Genomic DNA, 18,357 nt, shown 5'->3' on the forward strand with positions numbered 1-18,357 from the left:
GCTGCAGTTAAAACATTCTGGACTTTCATTTAGCTCAAAGTTAATCTAGGTGCAGTCTCTGCATATCATCGACTGATACATTTGGTCTCAGTCTTCTCTCATACCGATGGTATCCAAATATGTCAAGGGCCCTATGCATGCTTTTACCCACTGGTCAGAAGACCTGCTCTGGTATCGGACCTCAATATCATCGTTCTAAAGCTTGTGGACTACTCCATTCACCAGCTTACTCTCAGAATGGTGATTTTGGTAGTGATCCCCTCAATCCAGAGAGTGAACGAACTTCAGACAGTCATGGTGGAACACCTGTACTTTTGTTTCCATAAAGACACAGTGATACTAAAACCTCATGCCAAATTCCCAAGGTGATTTCCAAGTTCCATTTAAACCAACCTGTGTTGTTCTTCCCAAGACCTCATTCCACATGAGGGGAGAAGAAACTCTGCACTCTGGACAAACCTAGAGTTCCATGATGTTATATTCATAGCTGTGGGCAACAATAGAGGATTTTCTTCTATTTATGGCCACAGTTGGCTGCTTCAAGAGCCAAGCTGTTTCATAAAATCAAAGAATAACAAGGTTGGAAGGGACCTCAGGGAGGTCATCTAGTCCAACCCCCTGCTCAAAGCAGGACCAATTCCCAGACAGATTTTTGCCCCAAATCCCTAAATGGCTCCCTCAAGGATTGAGCTCACAACCTTGGGTTTAGCAGGCCAATGCTCAAACCTCTGAGCTATCCCTCCCTGCTTCATTATGAAGATGCAGCTGATACTCCTCATTCACACCATCCTGAGTTGATATTGCTTACCATTCACCTACAGTGACTAACGCTCAAATATGGAATGGTTACTAACTCTACAGTAATTGTGGTTCTTTGATTTGTTATAGTCAGTGTGGATCCCATGACCTACTCTTCATCCCCACTTTTCCAAGTCCTCAGCAGTCACTCATGGGCTTTGAATTGCAAGGGAACTGAGTGGGAATTGCTTCCACTCCACCTTTTTATGCCTTTGCACAGAAGATCAAGGAAGCTCAGGGCATGTGTGTGGCCTCACTGGACTCTATTTGAAAGATTCTGAGCTTGCACACATGATGCACGTGCATCTAAGAATCCATACTGACTACAACATCTCAAAGAACCACAGTTACTGTAAGGTAAGGAACTGTTCTGTTTTAATAGTTTTTGACTGTTTCATAATTTGACTTAACGAAGTGTACTTGCACTCCCCAAAGCCTGTACTGCTCATTAAGGGGCATGCACATAATATTTCAAGTTTGAAGGTTTTTTCTTGACTGAATTATTCTTATGGAGGCTTGAGAATGGGATGGAGAATGAGATACTTTCTTCCTCGTTGCAATAATCTTTTCAGTTTCTCATGCCTGAAAAACAAATGAGGTTTTTAGCTCCAACTTAATAGAAGAATTCACCTTCCAATACAGTCAAAACATGGATAACTCATCCCAAAGATGAATACCAATGGAAAGTAGGCGATGGAGGGAGGTGGAGGTGAGAACCAAGTTGGGCGGATAATAATGGAAACTATTACGCATCTTCAACTGTTGCAGTTACCAGAAGAGATGGCTCTAATAAACATTCCTTCAGACACTTTTTAATTAAGCAAGGGTGAAAAAAACTTAATTACCATTTTTAAATCCACATTCTGATGGGGTTATCAGAGTTGTCTGAAGTTTGGAGCTTTATGTAAGTAGTCGTTAGAGGAGGAGTTTTTGCTAGATTTGGGGGTGGGGAATGAAAAATTGCTTCTGAGCATACGTAATAGGTATTTGATTTTAGCAGACCCCCATAAAGTCCTGCCAGTTAATGACATTGCATAACAGAGATGGCATCCCTCTCTACGCAGGTTCACTGATACTGGGTACTAATGCTCTCAGACTGCTGCGAGGACAATTTTGAGGGGTTTTGTAGCTTTTTTAAATATTGAGACTTATTAGGGATAGAAGAAAATGTATACCTGTAGGGAAAACACTTTAGAACCTGTGACTTTTTTTGTCCACAAATTATAAACTGCTGTTCAAAGGTTAAGAATATAAGAACGGCCATACTGGGTCAGACCAAAGGTCCATCTAGCCCAGTATCCTGTCTTCTGACAGTGGCTGATGCCAGGTGACCCTGGCAAACAGAGGCTTCTGGCAAACAGAGGTTAGAGACACCATCCCTGCCCATCCTGGCTAACAGCCATTGATGGACCTATCCTCTATGAACTTATCTAGTTCTTTTTTGAACCCTGTTATAGTCCTTGGCATTCACAACATCCTCTTGCAAAGAGTTCCACAGACTGACTGTGCATTGTTTGAAAAAAATACTTCCTCCTTCTTTGAGTGCATGCTTATATCATATCCAATTAGGTGAGTGCGCGCGCCACGTGCATGGCTGTCGGAAACTTTTCCCTAGCAGCTACCCGTTGAGCTGGCCGTGGAGCCCCCCTGGAGTGGCACCGGTACAGCACTCTATATACGACTCTGCCAGCCCGACCCCCCTTCAGTTCCTTCTTACTGCCAGTGACGGTTGTTGGAACAGTGGTCTCTTACTTGCAAGTGTCCCACTAATCCCTAGCCCTTCTGCTAATCACTGTATATAGTTACCCATTCGCCTAAAGCAACTCCTTATGGAGTCAGCCCTCCATCCGCAGCAGGACCTGGCCCCAAGCACCTCAGTGCAGAGTGCTTCTCCTGCGGTGCCGAGAAAGGACTCGGCACACCAACCCAGGAGCCGCCAGTCCCCCGGACCCCAGAAGCGCTCTCCCCGGCACCGCTCTCATTCACTGGCTGCCCGTAAAAAACAGACCAAGGGGAAGTCCCCTCAGCAGCCTGCTCTGGCTACTGCTCCCCCGGAAGGGGACGGTGCAGGGAATGGGCCTCGGGCCAGGCACAATAGTCGCAGGCCCCTGTCTCCCCAGAAAGCACTGCTCTCCTGGACTCACCACAGCTGCATGTGGGGGAAGTTATGATGTCTTCCACCCCGGACTCCTTCTAAGCCTCTAGGGGGCTCATTGAGATGTCAGCATCTAAGTCTCCCACTACAAGGAATAAGCCGCCACTCCCTCGAGGCCTGGCACCGTCCAGAGGCAAGCTGCCATGTTTGGCCCGTCTGCCCTCTGACCCGGATCTCGGTGCTGCTCTGAGTCCTGGCGCCGCGCCTACGCCCCACACCAGTCTGACTTGCAGCACTGGTCCCGCAGCCCCAACCCTCGGATCCGCTCCTGCCCGAGGTGGTCGTTGGCAGATAGGTCATGGTCCCACTCGAGGTCTAGGTCCCGCTCTGTGACCTCGTGGCACTGTTCTCAGCGCCGGCCTCAGTCTGCACGCTGCTCACCTTCCAGGCGTCGCTCGACAGACTGGCACTGCTCCACTTCGCGGCACCTCTCTCTGCTTCGGCACCATCCTCGATCGCAGCACTGCTCCCTGCCTCGGCGCGGCTCCACGTTGCAGCACCACTGTACATCGCTCCCTGGAGCGGCACCACCCTGCACCCGCGGCACCGATTGACATTGAGATCTCGCTGTGCTTCATGGCATGCATTCGGTCCATCGGAGGAGGATGCCTCCGGTGCAGTCTCGCACCGCTCCCCGCTGGTTATCCCGCTCGAGATCACCTTCCCTCAGGCAGGGCATCGGGTGCATCTGAGGCACCCAGCTCAGGGCTGGTGAGCCTAAGGCAGGACTCTTCAGTGCCCCAATGGCAGCCTTAGTGGCAATTCTGGACCCCTTGGGCATACCATCAGGCCCAGGGTGCCCCTCCTGGCATCCCACTGCCTTCCCGTTCGGCATCTTGCCTCCCAGAGGCAACTCTCAGCCGCCCACCCCAGGACCCGCCACAAAACCTGGACTCAATCCTACATCCGCCTGTGGAGGCTACATCCGATGCTCATGAGGACCCGGTCCCTGAGGATCAAGAGGCCACCACGGAACTGGTCCTGCCCGGTAACTTCTTCCTCATCGTCCCCTGACGAGGCGGTGGCAGGCACTTCAACGTCCGGGCCACCACCCATGGATTACAGGGCCCTGCAGGAACTCCTCCGATGAGTAGCCCTGAATGTGAACCTCCAGGTGGAGGAAGTGGTCGAATAGGAGGAGACTATGGTATGATAGCCTAGCACCAGAGGGTACGTCTAGGGTGGCCTTACCCATTATAAAAACTATTCAATACAACGGCAAAACTATTTGCTAAACGCATGCCTCCATTCCTCCTACAGCCAAGGGGGCTGAACATAAATACTTTGTTCCCACTAAGGGATATCAGTATCTCTTCACCCACCCACCCCCATGCTCTCATGGTGGAAGCAGTGAATGAAAAAGAGAGGCAAGATCAGCAGGCCCCCGCACCCAAATCAAGAGAGGCTAAACGGCTTGATTTGTTTGGAAGGAGAATTTATTACACGGGGGGGAGGGGGGGTCTCTCTCTCAGGATCACCAATCAACTCCTTCGGGGCTGCTCCTGTCAGCAGGTGGAATCGCAGGTGCAGATAGTCAGAGACACTTTCTAACGATTAGGTATCATTCACAACGTCAACAAATCGGTGCTCACCCCAACTCAAAGGATAGAGTTCATTGGAGCCGTTCTGGATGCAACTCAAGTGAGAGCATTCTTGCCCTCTTGCAGATAATCAGCAACCTTTGCAGCTTCCCCCCACCACCACGGCGAGGCAGTGTCTCAGCTGCTAGGCCATATGCATTCTGCACTTACGTGGTTCAACATGCCAGGTTACAACTCAGGCCCTTGCAAGCGTGGCTCGCGTCTGTGTATCACCTGGGCCACGACAGTCTGGACATGGTGCTGACCATCCCTCGGCACACCTTCGATTCCCTATGGTAGTGGCTGGATCCCCTGCGTGTCCTTTTCACCCACCCCAACCCACCTTGACTTTAGTCACAGACGCATCCGCATTGGGCTGGGGAGTACATCTTGGTAGCCTGACAACTCAGGGCTTGTGGCAAGTAGAGGAACTGGCTCTACATATCAACATCAAAGAACTCAGGGCGATCTGCCTCGCCTGCTAAGCTTTTCTGACTCGCTTGCAGGGCCACTGCATAGCAGTATTGATGGACAACACCACGGCCATGTTTTATATAAACAGGCAAATCAGAGTCCACTTGTCTCCTCTCCGTCAGGAAGCCCTCCTACTGTAAGAATTTTGTCTAGCCCACTCCATCCTTCTCCAGGCCTTATACCTGCCGGGTGTTCAGAACATGCTGGCAGACAGTCTGAGCAGACGTTTCCTCATGCACGAGTGGTCGATTCACCCGAACATCATCCACGCCATCTTCCGCAGTTGGGGGTTTCCCCAAATTGACCTGTTCGCCACATGGGCCAACAGCAAGTGCCCAACCTTCTGCTCCTTCAGGAGTGTCAGCCCAGGCTCGGTCGCAGATACGTTCATGATTCCATGGCCCGGTCAGTTGCTATACGCCTTCCCACCATTCCTGCTCGTCCACAAGGTGCTTCTCAAAGTCAGCAGGGACAAGGGGGAGATCGTTTTGGTGGCCCCAGCTTGGTCTTGCTTGTGCTAGTACCCCACCCTCATGGACTTAACCGTACCAGTGCCTGGATTGACACCTTTCACTCCTGACCTCATTACATAGGACCACGGTTGCCTCCTTCACCCAGACCTTCAGTCTCTCCACCTCATGGCCTGGAGAATCCGTGGCTGAACCAGGCAGAGCTTGCCTGTTCGGATCCGGTGAGGCAGGTTCTTCTGGAGAGCTTCAAGCTATCTACTAGGGCCACATACAGGGCGAAATGGAAGAGGTTCTCCAGCTAGTGCACCCAAAGACAGGTGCTCCTGCTCCAGGCTCCCATGCCTTGTATCTTGGACTATCTTCTGTACCTGAAAGACTGTCATCTGGTGTTCGATTCTCTCAAGGTCCACCTTGTGGCCATCTCGGCTTTTCACCCAGGCGATTTTGGGCGTTCAGACTGGAGAAGATACATCCCCGATGAAGCCCCCCATCCTGGCCTGGGACCTTAACCTAGTTCTCTACCACCTCATGGGTGAGTCTTTAGCTTCTTGGTCACTCCTCTACCTCTCTTGGAAGGTAGCTTTTCTGGTGGCTATCACCTCAGCACGACATGTGTCTGAACTACTGGCCCTCATCTCTGAGCCTCCATACACTATCTTTCATAAGGACAAGGTACAACTTAGACCTCATCCAGCTTTCCTTCCCAAGGTGGTGTCCCGCTTCCATATTAGCGAGGACATCTTCCTACCAGTCTTCTATCCAAAGCCGCACAACAGCCCTCAAGAACAACAGCTGCACTTGCTGGATGGTGCTCGCCTTCTATATCGATTGCACAAAGCCGTTCCGAAAAACAACCCAGTTGTTCATTGCTATAGCAGAGCAGATGAAGGGTTTGCCAGTCTCTTCCCAGCAGATCTCCTGGATCACAGTGTGTATCTGGGCTTGTTATGACTTAGGGTATGTCTACACTATGAAATTAGGTCGATTTTATAGAAGTTGAAATCGATTTTATACAGTCGATTGTGTGTGTCCCCACTTAAGACCATTAAGTCAGCGGAGTGCGTCCACAGTACCGAGGCTAGCGTCGACTTCCGGAGCATTGCACTGTGGGTAGCTATCCCACACTTCCCGCAGTCTCCGCCCCCATTGGACTTCTGGGTTTAGCTCCCAATGCCTAATGGGGCAAAAACATTGTCGCGGGTGGTTCTGGGTAAATGTTGACAGCCCTTCCCTCCCGTGTGAAAGCAATGGTAATAAATCGTTTCTCACCTTTTTTCCCGGGTTACCCATGCAGACGACATACCATGGCAAGCATGGAGCCCGTTCAGCTCACCATCACCGTATGTCTCCTGGGTGTTGGCAGACATGGTACTGCATTGCTACACAATAGCAGCTCATTGCCTTTTGGCAGCAGATGGTGCATTACGACTGGTAGTTGTTGTCGTCTCCTAGGTGCTCTTTTAGCTGACCTCGGTGAGGTCGGTCGGGGGCCCATGGGCAGATATGTGTGCTGCTGGCTGGCCTCGGTGAGGTCGGCCAGGGGCGCCTGGACATAAATGGGAGATGACGATGGCCAGCAGTCGTACTGCACTGTCTTCTGGCGAGCAGGCAAGGCTTGGAAGTCACCTAACTGGAATTGATATGAGCAAGCAGTCGAAGAAGAAAAAATGGTTACTCATCTTTTGTAACTGTTGTTCTTCGAGATGTGTTGCTCATATCGATTCCATTCCCCCCCTCAGAGTATCTGGCAAGAAGGAACTGAAGGGGAGTCAGGCCGGCAAGGTCATATATAGAGTGCCATACCGGCGCCACTCCAAGGGGCTCCACAGCTGGCCCAATGGGTAGCTGCCAGGAAAAAGTTTCCAAGAGCCGTGCACGCGCACACACCTAACTGGTATAGATATGAGCAACATATCTCGAAGAACAACAGTTACAAAAGGTAAGTAACCATTTTTTTGTTTGTTTGTTTATAAACCTGCTGCCTATTAATTCAATTTGGTGATCCCTAGTTCTTGTGTTATACGAAGGAGTAAATAACACTTCCTTATTTACTTTGTCCACACCAGTCATGATTTTACAGACCTCTCTCATATCCTCCCTTAGTCATCTCTTTTTCAAGCTGAAAAGCAGGGGTGAGCTGGAGCCGGTTTGCACCGGTTCGGGCGAACCCGTTGTTAAATTTAGAAGCGGTTTTAGAACCGCTTGTTAACTAGCTTCCCTGCGAGGGAAGCTTTGATGGGCTCTGCCTGGGAAGCCTGTAATTCCTCCTCCCGGCCGCCGGGGGGCGCTGCGCTGTGCTGCGAGAGCCATGTGAGCTGCCTCCTGGCCCTGTTGCTGCTCCTGCTCTTTGGACCTCTGGCCCTGGGGCTCCTGCTGCTGCCTGGTGAGTCCCCGGCTGCGTCCTGCTGCTCCCAGCCCCCCCCCACCCTGTGAGTGTCTGCGCCCCTCCCCCGCCTTCCCTGCCACAGCCACCCCCTGCCCGCAGCCACCCGCAGCCAGCCCCTGCCCACAGCCGCCCTCTGCCCCACTCCCTGCCCACAGCCACCCGCAGCCAGCCCTTGCCACAGCCACCCTCTGCCCGCAGCCAGCCACTGCCAGCAGCCCCGGCCCCCAGCCACCCCTGCCCGCAGCCAGCCCCTGCCCACAGCCACCCCCTGCCCCCAGCCAGCCCCTGCCACAGCCGCCCTCTGCCCCACTCCCTGCCCACAGCCACCCGCAGCCAGCCCCTGCCCACAGCCGCCTCTGCCCGCAGCCAGCCCTTGCCACAGCCACCCTCTGCCCGCAGCCAGCCTCTGCCAGCAGCCCCTGCCACCACCACCCCCTGCCGGCAGCCCCCCCCAGCCCACCGCCCCCCGCCGCCAGCCCGTGCCACAGCCACCCTCTGCCCGCAGCCAGCCTCTGCCTGCACCCCTGCCACAGCCACCCCTGCCCACAGCCACCCTCGGCCCGCAGCCGCCCCCTGCCCACAGCCACCCCTCTGCCCCCAGCCAGCCCCTGCCCACAGCCGCCCTCTGCCCCACCCCCTGCCCACAGCCACCCGCAGCCAGCCCCTGCCCACAGCCGCCCTCTGCCCGCAGCCAGCCCTTGCCACAGCCACCCTCTGCCCGCAGCCAGCCTCTGCCTGCAGCCCCTGCCACAACCACCCCCTGCCCGCAGCCACCCCCTGCCCACAGCCGCCCGCAGCCACCCCCTGCCCACAGCCACCCGCAGCCCGCCCGTCTGCATCACCTGCCCACAGCCAGCCCGTGTCACTCCCTGCCTCCAGCTAGCCCTGCCCCACGCCCCTATCTGCAGCCAGCCCCACATCCACTGGTGCCCTGCAGTTCCCAGGGCAGTAACCCTGCACACCTGCTTCAATGGGGGGGGGGCAGGGAGCAGCTGGGACCCACACATGTGCACACCCTAGAGTGACCAGACAGCAAGTGTGAAAAATCGGGACGGGGGTGAGGGGTAATAGGAGCCTATATAAGAAAAAGACCCAAAAATTGAGACTGTCCCTGATCACCACCCACACATGTGAAACGGAGCTCATTTCTAGGTCAGCCCCATCTTTTTAAAAAAGAACTTTAGGTAGGGTTAAAATACATCTGTATTTTCCTGGACATGTCAGGCTTTTCGGTTCTTAATCACCTCCTGGGAAAATATGGACGTATGGTAACCCTATTGGTACAAAAAATACATGCTGTCGCACATCCCTTAAATCAGAACTTTTTATAGGGAACCCGTTGTTAAATCAGAACTTTTTATAGGGAACCCGTTGTTAAGATTTTGGCAGCTCATCACTGCTGAAAAGTCCCAGTTTTATTAATCTTCTTATACAGAAGCCGTTCCATACCCCTAATCATTTTTTGTTGTCCTTTTCTGAACCTTTTCAAATTCCAATATATATTTTTTGAGATGGAACGACCACATCTGCACGCAGTATTCAAGATGTGGGCGTACCATGGATTTATATAAGGGCAATATGATATTTTCTGTCTTATTATATACATCTTTCTTAATGATTCTCAACATTCTCACACCTTTTTGTCAACTGTCTGAAATGGGCCATCTTGACACGACAAAAGTTTTTTTTTCCTCCTCCTGATCTTAATCTTAATCTTATATTAATCTTAATCTTAATCTTATATTAATCTTATATTAGATTAAGTAATAAATCTTAATCTTAATTAATTAGCTCATCTTAATTAATTGGCTTCTTAGAGTTGGTATGGCAACTTCCACCTTTTCATGTTCTTTGTATGTATATATATCTTCTTATTATATGTTCTATTCTATGCATCTGATGAAGTGAGCTGTAGCCCACGAAAGCTTATGCTCAAATAAATGTGTTAGTCTCTAAGGGTATGTCTACACTACAAGACTATTTCGAATCAACTTAATTCGAATTTGTGGAATCGACCTTATGAAGTCGAAGTTGTGTATCCACACTAAATACACTAGTTAGACTGTGTGAGTCCACAGTAACGGGGCCAGCGTCGACTTTGGAAGCGGTGCACTGTGGGAAGCTATCCCACAGTTCCCGCACTCCCCGCTGCCCACTGGAATTCTGGGATTTCCCCCCAATGCATGCTGGGGGGAAAAATGTGTCAAGGGTGGTTTTGGGTAACTGCCATCATTGAACCGTCAATCACGCCCTCCCTCCCTCACTCCCTGAAAGCGCCTGCGGGCAATCTGTTCGTGCACTTTTCTGCTCAGTGACAGCGCGGGCGCCACAGCACTGCGAGCACGGATCCCGCTGCAGTTATGGCCGTTGTCAACTCCTCGCACCTTATTGTCCACCTCTTCCACAGTCAGCTGCTGAGAAATAGGGCTACTTTTCAATGGTGCTGCGAGCACTGGTGGACCATGGGGGACGTTTTACCAACATCAACGTCGGGTGGCCAGGCAAAGTTCATGACGTGCGTGTTTTCAGGAACTCTGGTCTGTTTAGACGCCTGCAGAAAGGTAGTTTCTTCCCGGACCACAAAATAACTCTTGGGGATGTGCAGATGCCTATAGTGATCGTCGGGGACCCAGCCTACCCGCTAATGCCCTGGCTCGTGAAGCCCTATGCAGGCGCCTTGCACAGCGACAAGGAACTCTTCAAGTACCAGCGAGCAGTGAGCAGTGTGACCTGTGACTGTTCAGTTTCTTTACAGAGAAGCTGAACCTGCCCGTTTCTTTACCAAGTTACTGTTGACTAGCATCTGCAGTTACATACCCCATCCACCCCGCTTCCCCCACTTCCAACACACGTTTAAAAATAAAATACATGTTCCACTGTAACTTTACAAAGGTTTCTTTATTGATGACTTTGCGTTAAAGGGGTGAAACTGGGACACGGACTGTGCTGGGTAGGGTGTGCAGTGATGTAAAGACCGCCTGTAAACTTGAGGAATGACAGGCTCCCGCTCCCAGAGCGGTCTGCAGTGCCGGACTGGATGTTTCAACGGAGCCTGCCATCCCTCCTTTTTGGGACTCTGTGTGCGGGGGCTATGTGGCCTTTTGGCGGGGGAGGACGGATACAGATTCCTCTGCTGCGTGGCTCTGTGGTCCAGGACAGGGACCGTTGCATGAGATCTGTAACCACCCTCCCCCGCTACAAAGTCACGTACCCCCCCACCCACACAGAACCTGCAAACCACCTCCCATACCGACCAGGGTGCCTACTGACTGCAGTGTGTGTGTGACCTGCTGCTGATCCTGCCCCCATGTCTGTACCCTGGTAAAGGTGATTGTCCTGTCCAATTACCAACTCCCTTCCCCCCCTTCAAACACAGTCTCCTCTAAAAGAACATGACGGAAACAGTAATTAACAGAAAAGTATTTTTTATTATCAACTGGACAGTTAGGGGATGAAACTGGGACGGGGGCTTGGGTGAGGCGGGAAGGAAAGGACTTCTCAAAATTTAGGGTATGAGAGCTTTTGGGTACTTGAGCACTCTGCTGGGGTGTAGTGACAGTTTTCACGGCCTCTGGCGCCCCTCCTTCTGGTTATTTTGGGTGAGGGGGGTATGGGACTTTGTGGCGGGGGAGGGCGGTTGCAGATACACTGCAGGGGGGCTCTGTCCTCCTTCCTGAGGTCCTGCAGAACATGCACAAGGCGCCGGAGCGTGTCCGTTTGCTCCCTCATTAGTCCAAGCAGCGTTTGAGTCGCCTGCTTGTCTTCTTCACGCCACCTCTCCTCCCGTTCGCTGTGTGAGCGCTGGTACAGAGAGAGGGTCTCCCTCCACTGGCTCTGCTGGTCCGCCTCGTCTCGGGAGCACCCCATAAGTTCAGCGAACATCTCGTCCCGTGTCTTTTTCTTTCGCCGCCTAATCTTTGCCAGCCTCTGTGAGGGGGATGCTGTGGCAGGTCTGGAGACAGTCGAAGCTGTGTGATGGGAAAAAGGGAGTGAATTCCTTGCAAAGATACATTTTTGCGAACAATGAACACAGTCTAGTCTGTCTCTGTGAATTCTGGGTTGAGATCCCAGTGCCTGATGGGGCAAAAACCATTTTCGCGGGTGGTTCTGGGTAAATGTCGTCAGTCATCCCTTCCTCCAGGAAAGCAACAGCAGACAATCATTTCAAGCCCATTTTCCCTGGATTGCCCTGGCAGACGCCACAGCGTGGCAACCATGGAGCCTGTTTTGCCTTTTGTGCCTGTCACCGTATGTGTACTAGATGCCGCTGACAGAGGCGGTCCAGCAGCGCTACACAGCAGCATGCTTTTGCTTTTGCTTTTGCATGATAGCAGAGATGGTTACCAGCCATACTGTACCATCTACCATACCATAAATTGGTAATAAGATGGTCATGGTTACCAGTCCTTTTGCACTGCACCATTTGCTGCTGTCATAAGTGCCCCTGGCTGATCTCAGCCAGGGGCGCAAAAGCCAAAATTGGGAATGACTCCCTGAGTCAATCCCTCCTTTTTGGTATCTAAAAATAGAATCAGTCCTGCCTAGAATATGGGCAAGTGTACTAGAGAACCACTGTATCAGAGAACCAGAGAGCACAGCTGCTCTGTGTCAGATCCTGCATAGATTATGAGCTGTATGCTATTCACAGGGGGTGCTCCTGCAACAACCCCACTTGTTCATTCCATTCTTCCCCCAGCCTTCCTGGGCTACCATAGCATTGTCCCTCCACTTGTGTGATAAAGTAATAAAGAATGCAGGAATAAGACACAGTGACTTGTTAGTGAGAAATGAGTGGAAGGCAGCCTCCAGTTGCTATGATAGTCCAGATAGGACATTAAGGAGTGTGGAGGAGAGGTGCCCAGCATCCCTCTGCTAGTCCAGGGGCAACTGATCTTTTCTTTACACATGAAGGGTGGGGGCTGATGGAGCTCAGCCCCCTGTTGCTATGATGAGGACGGTTACCAGCCATACTGCACCATCTACCAGGAAAAATTAGGAGCAGGCGCCCTTGATCGACCTCACGTATGCTAGTCGGCATGGTTACCAGTCCTTTTGCATTGCCCCATGTGCCAATAGGCTGATGATGACGATGGATATCAGTCATATTGTACCGTCAGCCACCCATGGCGGGGGGGGGGAGCAAGGATATTGGTGTTGAGTGCTGCAGCATCGCATCTATCTGCAGCATTCAGTAAAGATACGGTGACATGTAAAAGAGTCAACAGAGGATTGTTTTCCCTTTCACTTCTGGGGGTGGGGGGGGGGTGCGTAAATTGCCGAGCTATGCCCTGACCCACCGTGGACACTGTGTTTGACCCTAGAAGCATTTGGAGCTCAGCCAAGAATGCAAATGCTTTTCGGAGACAGCAGGAACTGTGGGATACCTTGCGTCCTCGTTCCCCCCTCCCTCCATGAGCGTCCATTTGATTCTTTGGTTTTCCGTTACACTTGTCACGCAGTAGCGTGCTGAGTCTCTGCTATGCCGTCTGTCCGGAGATTTTTTTAAAAATACTTTGGACCAGGCGTAACATTACAGTAATTCCCCTAATTAGATGCAGGAGTCTCTGAGCGAGATCACCCTGAGGACGGTCACTGAAGGAGATAGAGAGCGCATGCTGCGTGAAAGCCAGGGCCCTATGCAGCCGTGCTCGGGGAGGCAATGCTCCCTGAGTACCTCATGAAAGCCTGGCGCGGAAAAGTGTGCTACCACGGAGCACCCAATAAGGCAGCTCTCCCCAGGAGCCTCCTGCGGAGGCTTTTCGATTACCTCCAGGAGAGCTTCGTGGAGATCTCCCAGGAGGATTTCTGTTCTATCCCCATATATAGAGAGACCTCCTTTTCACATACTTCAGATTCCTGTTATATTAAGAATAAAAGTTTACATGTTTAAAGCACTTACCGACTGCTCCTTCCCCTGATTCAGGATCCGGGTTAATGGCCGGGGAGGGTTGGTAGGGGATCTCCGTGACGGTGAAGAAGAGATCCTGGTCGGGGAAACCAGCGTTGTAAGCGCTGTCGCCTGCCTCGTCCTCCACAAACCCTTCCTCATCTTCCCCATCCGTGAACATCGCCGAGGAACTGGCCGTCGACACTGTCCCATCGTCAGAGTCCATGGTCACTGGTGGGGCAGTGGTGGCAGGCTGCGTAGCGTCCGTTTGCCGCTTTGATTTTTTGGTAGCCTTGTCTGGGGTCCTTGATTTTCACGCGGCGCAGCGTTGCATCCCAGCTGTATCCTCTGTCTCTCATGGCTTTGGAGACCTTCTCGTAGGTCTTTGCATTCCGTTTTTTGGAGCGCAGCTCCGAAAGCACAGACTCCTCGCCCCACACACCGATCAGATCCAAGAGTTCCCGGGGGTCAGTCTATGCTGGGTCCCTCTTTCTATTCAGATATTACATGAACTCCTCTGCTGGAGAGCTCTGCATTGCTGCCGGTGCTGCTGAGCTCGCCCCGATGTCCAACCACGAAATGAGATTCTAACTGTCCAGACAGGAAAATAGCCATGTTGAATTTAGCGCTACTCCCCTCGTCGGGGTGGAGTACCGAATTCGAACTAAAGAGCCCTCTAGGTCGAATTAAATGGCTTCCTGGTGTGGACGGGTGCGCGGTTAATTTGAATTAACGCTGCTAAATTCGAATTAAAGTCCTAGTGTAGACCAGGCCTAAGGTGCCACAAGTACTGCTGTTCTCTCAACATTCTGTTCGCTTTTTTGACTGCCTCTGCACATTGAGTGGATGTTTTCAGAGAACAATCCATAATGACTCCAACATCTCTTTCTTGAGTGGTAACAGCTAATTTAGATCCCATCATTTTATATGTAAAGTTAGGATTATGTTTTCCAATGTGCATTACTTTGCATTTATCAACATTGAATTTTATCTGCCATTTTGTTGCCCAGTCACCCAGTTTTGAGAGATCCTTTTGTAGCTCTTTGCAGTCTGCCTAGGACTTAACTATCTTTAGAAGTTTTGTATCATCTGCAAATTTTGCCACCTCACTGTTTTACCCCTTTTCCCAGATCATTTATGAATAAGTTGAACAGTACTGGTCCCATTACAGACCCCTGGGGGACAACCACTATTCACCTCTCTCCATTCTGAAAACTGATCATTTATTCCTATCCTTTGTTTCCTGTCTTTTAACCAGTTACCAGTCCATGAGAGAACCTTTCCTTTTATCCCCATGACTGCTTACTTTGCGTAAGAGCCTTTGGTGAGGGACCTTGTCAAAGTCTTTCTGAAAATCTAAGTACACTATATCCACTGGATCCCCCTTGTCCACATGTTTATTGACCCCCTGTGACATTATCTTAATTAAAATGTGATGGTATAGATTATTGTTGCAACCACTGTTATATACTTGCATGATATCTTGTACAAAATGTGGCATGTGAGAGGTCTATGGAAAGGTTATGCTTTGCTGAATATGATTATGCTATCGGTATGCATATATCATTTTAGTATTTGAAGTTATGAAGATTGGCTCTATACCTGGATTTCAGATGTTTGCTCCTCGGGTAATGCCCACAAGGTAGTTAGCCGGGACATCTTGGAGGGACTATTCAAATTAAGTGGCTCATCAAGAAACACTTAACTGACAATGGAAGACGCCCATCTACACTAAATGGACTGTCCTGCAGATGTACTCTCTGGAGTATAGGTAATGGCTTCCTGCAATGACTAGGCGAAATGCATGGATATGTGACTTGTCCATGTGATTCCAGCCACCATCTTATTACTGTACTTTTCCACAGTAAGAACAATGGGATTCCTCCACATGGCAGAAGATATAAAAGGCCCTGGAAATGCCTCCATTTTGCCTCTGTCCTGCTCCAGCCTCTTTCTTGCTCAGGCCTCTGGATTATAAATTTATACTAATGGAAGCATTTTAACCAATGGATTGAGGACCTTCCAATGATTGGGAAGCAGCCAGAGACTTAACTTAAGCCAGCAGTTTATTCCATCACTGCTGCAAACCTGAAACAAGAATTTTGTATTTATTATATGTATTTGATTCCTTTAACCAATTTTAACTTTCACCTTTCTTTCTTTTTATAAATAAACTTTTAGATTTTAGATACTAAAGGATTGGCATCAGCATGATTTTTGGGTAAGATCTGAGTGATACATTGACTTGGGTGTATGGCTGGTTGTTTGGGATCAGAAGAGCCTTTTATTTAATGAGACTGGTTGTAGAGAACCACTCATCTCTAAATCCATTGTTTTTGGTGGTGACATAAGAACTGGAATGCCTAAGGAAACTGCTTTTATGGCTTCTTGTTAGCCAGCTTGGTGAAACAGAAGTTTACTTTTGTTGCTGGTTTGATATATCTTATGGAAGAATTACCACCAGTTTTGGGTTGTGTTTGCCCTATTTCTCAACAGTTTGTCCTGAATTTGGCATCCTCAGTTGTGACCCACTGAGGCACAGTTACACCCCTCTCAAAGAATTCTAGTAGATTGGTGAGGCATGATTTCTCTATACAAAAACCATGTTGACTCTTCCTCAGTTATTACACTGAAGATACTTTTCACAATGTGTGTTGATATGTTCTTGTCCTGTTAGTTCCTTACATGGCTGGATTAATCTCATAATAGCAGTAAAAGTGAGAACTCTTACATCAGTGGAGCTATGCCTGTTTACATTAGCAGAGATTTTGACAGAGTTTTCCTCTTTTGTTCATGACATTTTTGTAACCAATATTGTTTTTAAATAGTCAGATGAATGATTCAGTGCATTTAGATTGTAGCTGTGCTGCCACTGTTTTTTTTAACCTGTACCCAAATTGTTTTTCTTCCAAGCTTTGTATGTTCTAACTTACATTTAAAAAACAATGGGTAGAACACGTACACAAAAAAAGAATGAAACCTGCCAAATGCTGCTTTTTATGTGTTGCTTCATGATATTCTAGTGATCAGTACTTTTACCTTGTTCATTAAACAAACACTGATGAATATAGCTGTGTGGCGTGCTTTCTCTAGGTTTTCATTCATGTTACGAATCCAGAGGAAGTTACACAATCATTTCATGCTTTTTGCCACAGGGACCTCCATTCTTACTTACTTGGAGACCAGGAAGAGAATGAGAACAATGCAAACCAGCAACCTAATAACCAGCATGCTCGCAATAACAATGCCATTCCAGTTGTGGGAGAAGGTCTTCATGCAGCCCATCAAGCCATACTTCAGCAAGGAGGACCTGTGGGTTTCCAGCCTTACCGTAGGCCTTTAAAATTCCCACTCAGGGTAGGTAGATTGAACACTTTAAAAAGAGGACCATCTTTTTGCTAAGTGCTATACAAACATAGAATACAGTGGGTTCTGGTCCGTCACTAGCATTCCTAGGAACTACAGTAATATAAACAAATTAAAAAACATAGGATATCTTTTAAGGAAGATTTGATGGTAATGTCATTTTTGGAAGCTAAATAATTAAGGCCCCCACTTTACTTAGTATCTTGGACTCTGTATTTTGTTAGCAAATGTCTTATACTCATGTAGCTGACTTTAATATAACCTTTTCAGTTTGAAATATATATAACCAGCTCTCTTGCATCCAGTTATTATAGATCCCATACCCATTGTGATCCATGATAAGATATGAATGCTCAGCTTTGTTTATCTAGTGTTGTTTTTTTTTAATTATAGAGATAGGAAGAAGAGAGAGAGAGTGTGTGTGTGTGAGAGATATAATTTTTTTTTTTTTTTAAGAAGGCAAATAGATAATCAAAAGGACCTCTGCTAGTACCAAGGAATTGTAAAAGTGATGTCTCAACTATCATAGAATCTCAGGGTTGGAAGGGACCTCAGGAGGTCATCTAGTCCAACCCCCTGCTCAAAGCAGGACCAAACCCAACTAAATCATCCCAGCCAGGGCTTTGTCAAGCCTGACCTTAAAAACCTCTAAGGAAGGAGATTCCACCACCTCCCTAGGTAACCCATTCCAGTTCTTCACCACCCTACTAGTGAAAACGTTTTTCCTAATATCCAACCTAAACTTCCCCCTCTGCAACTTGAGACCATTACTCCTTGTTCTGTCATCTTCTACCACTGAGAACAGTCTAGATCCATCCTCTTTGGAACCCCCTTTCAGGTAGTTGAAAGCAGCTATCAAATCCCCCCTCATTCTTCTCTTCTGCAGGCTAAACAATCCCAGTTCCCTCAGCCTCTCCTCATAAGTCATGTGTTCCAGCCCCCTAATCATTTTTGTTGCCCTCCGCTGGACTCTCTCCAATTTATCCACATCCTTCTTGTAGTGTGGGGCCCAAAACTGGACACAGTACTCCAGATGACGCCTCACCAGTGCTGAATAGAGGGGAATGATCACATCCCTCGATCTGCTGGAAATGCCCCTACTTATACAACCCAAAATGCCATTAGCCTTCTTGGCAACAAGGGCACACTGTTGACTCATATTCAGCTTTTCATCCACCGTAACCCCTAGGTCCTTTTCTGCAGAACTGCTGCCCAGCCATTCGGTCCCTAGTCTGTAGCAG

General features: G+C 49.4%; 1 protein-coding gene across 7 annotated transcripts in view; it reads left to right on the top strand.

The window, feature by feature from the left end:
- The window catches only part of MARCHF6 (membrane associated ring-CH-type finger 6), a 145,131-nt gene that overhangs the window by 82,928 nt on the left and 43,846 nt on the right, over positions 1–18,357 (top strand). For all 7 annotated transcript variants that reach the window (XM_039526548.1, XM_039526547.1, XM_039526553.1 and 4 more), the window contains one exon: positions 16,906–17,107. In XM_039526548.1, the coding sequence (XP_039382482.1) occupies positions 16,906–17,107 (202 nt within the window). The remainder of the gene's footprint in view (positions 1–16,905; positions 17,108–18,357) is intronic.

This window comes from Mauremys reevesii, linkage group 2 (genome assembly GCF_016161935.1).
Source record: "Mauremys reevesii isolate NIE-2019 linkage group 2, ASM1616193v1, whole genome shotgun sequence".
Lineage (NCBI taxonomy): Eukaryota > Metazoa > Chordata > Testudines > Geoemydidae > Mauremys > Mauremys reevesii.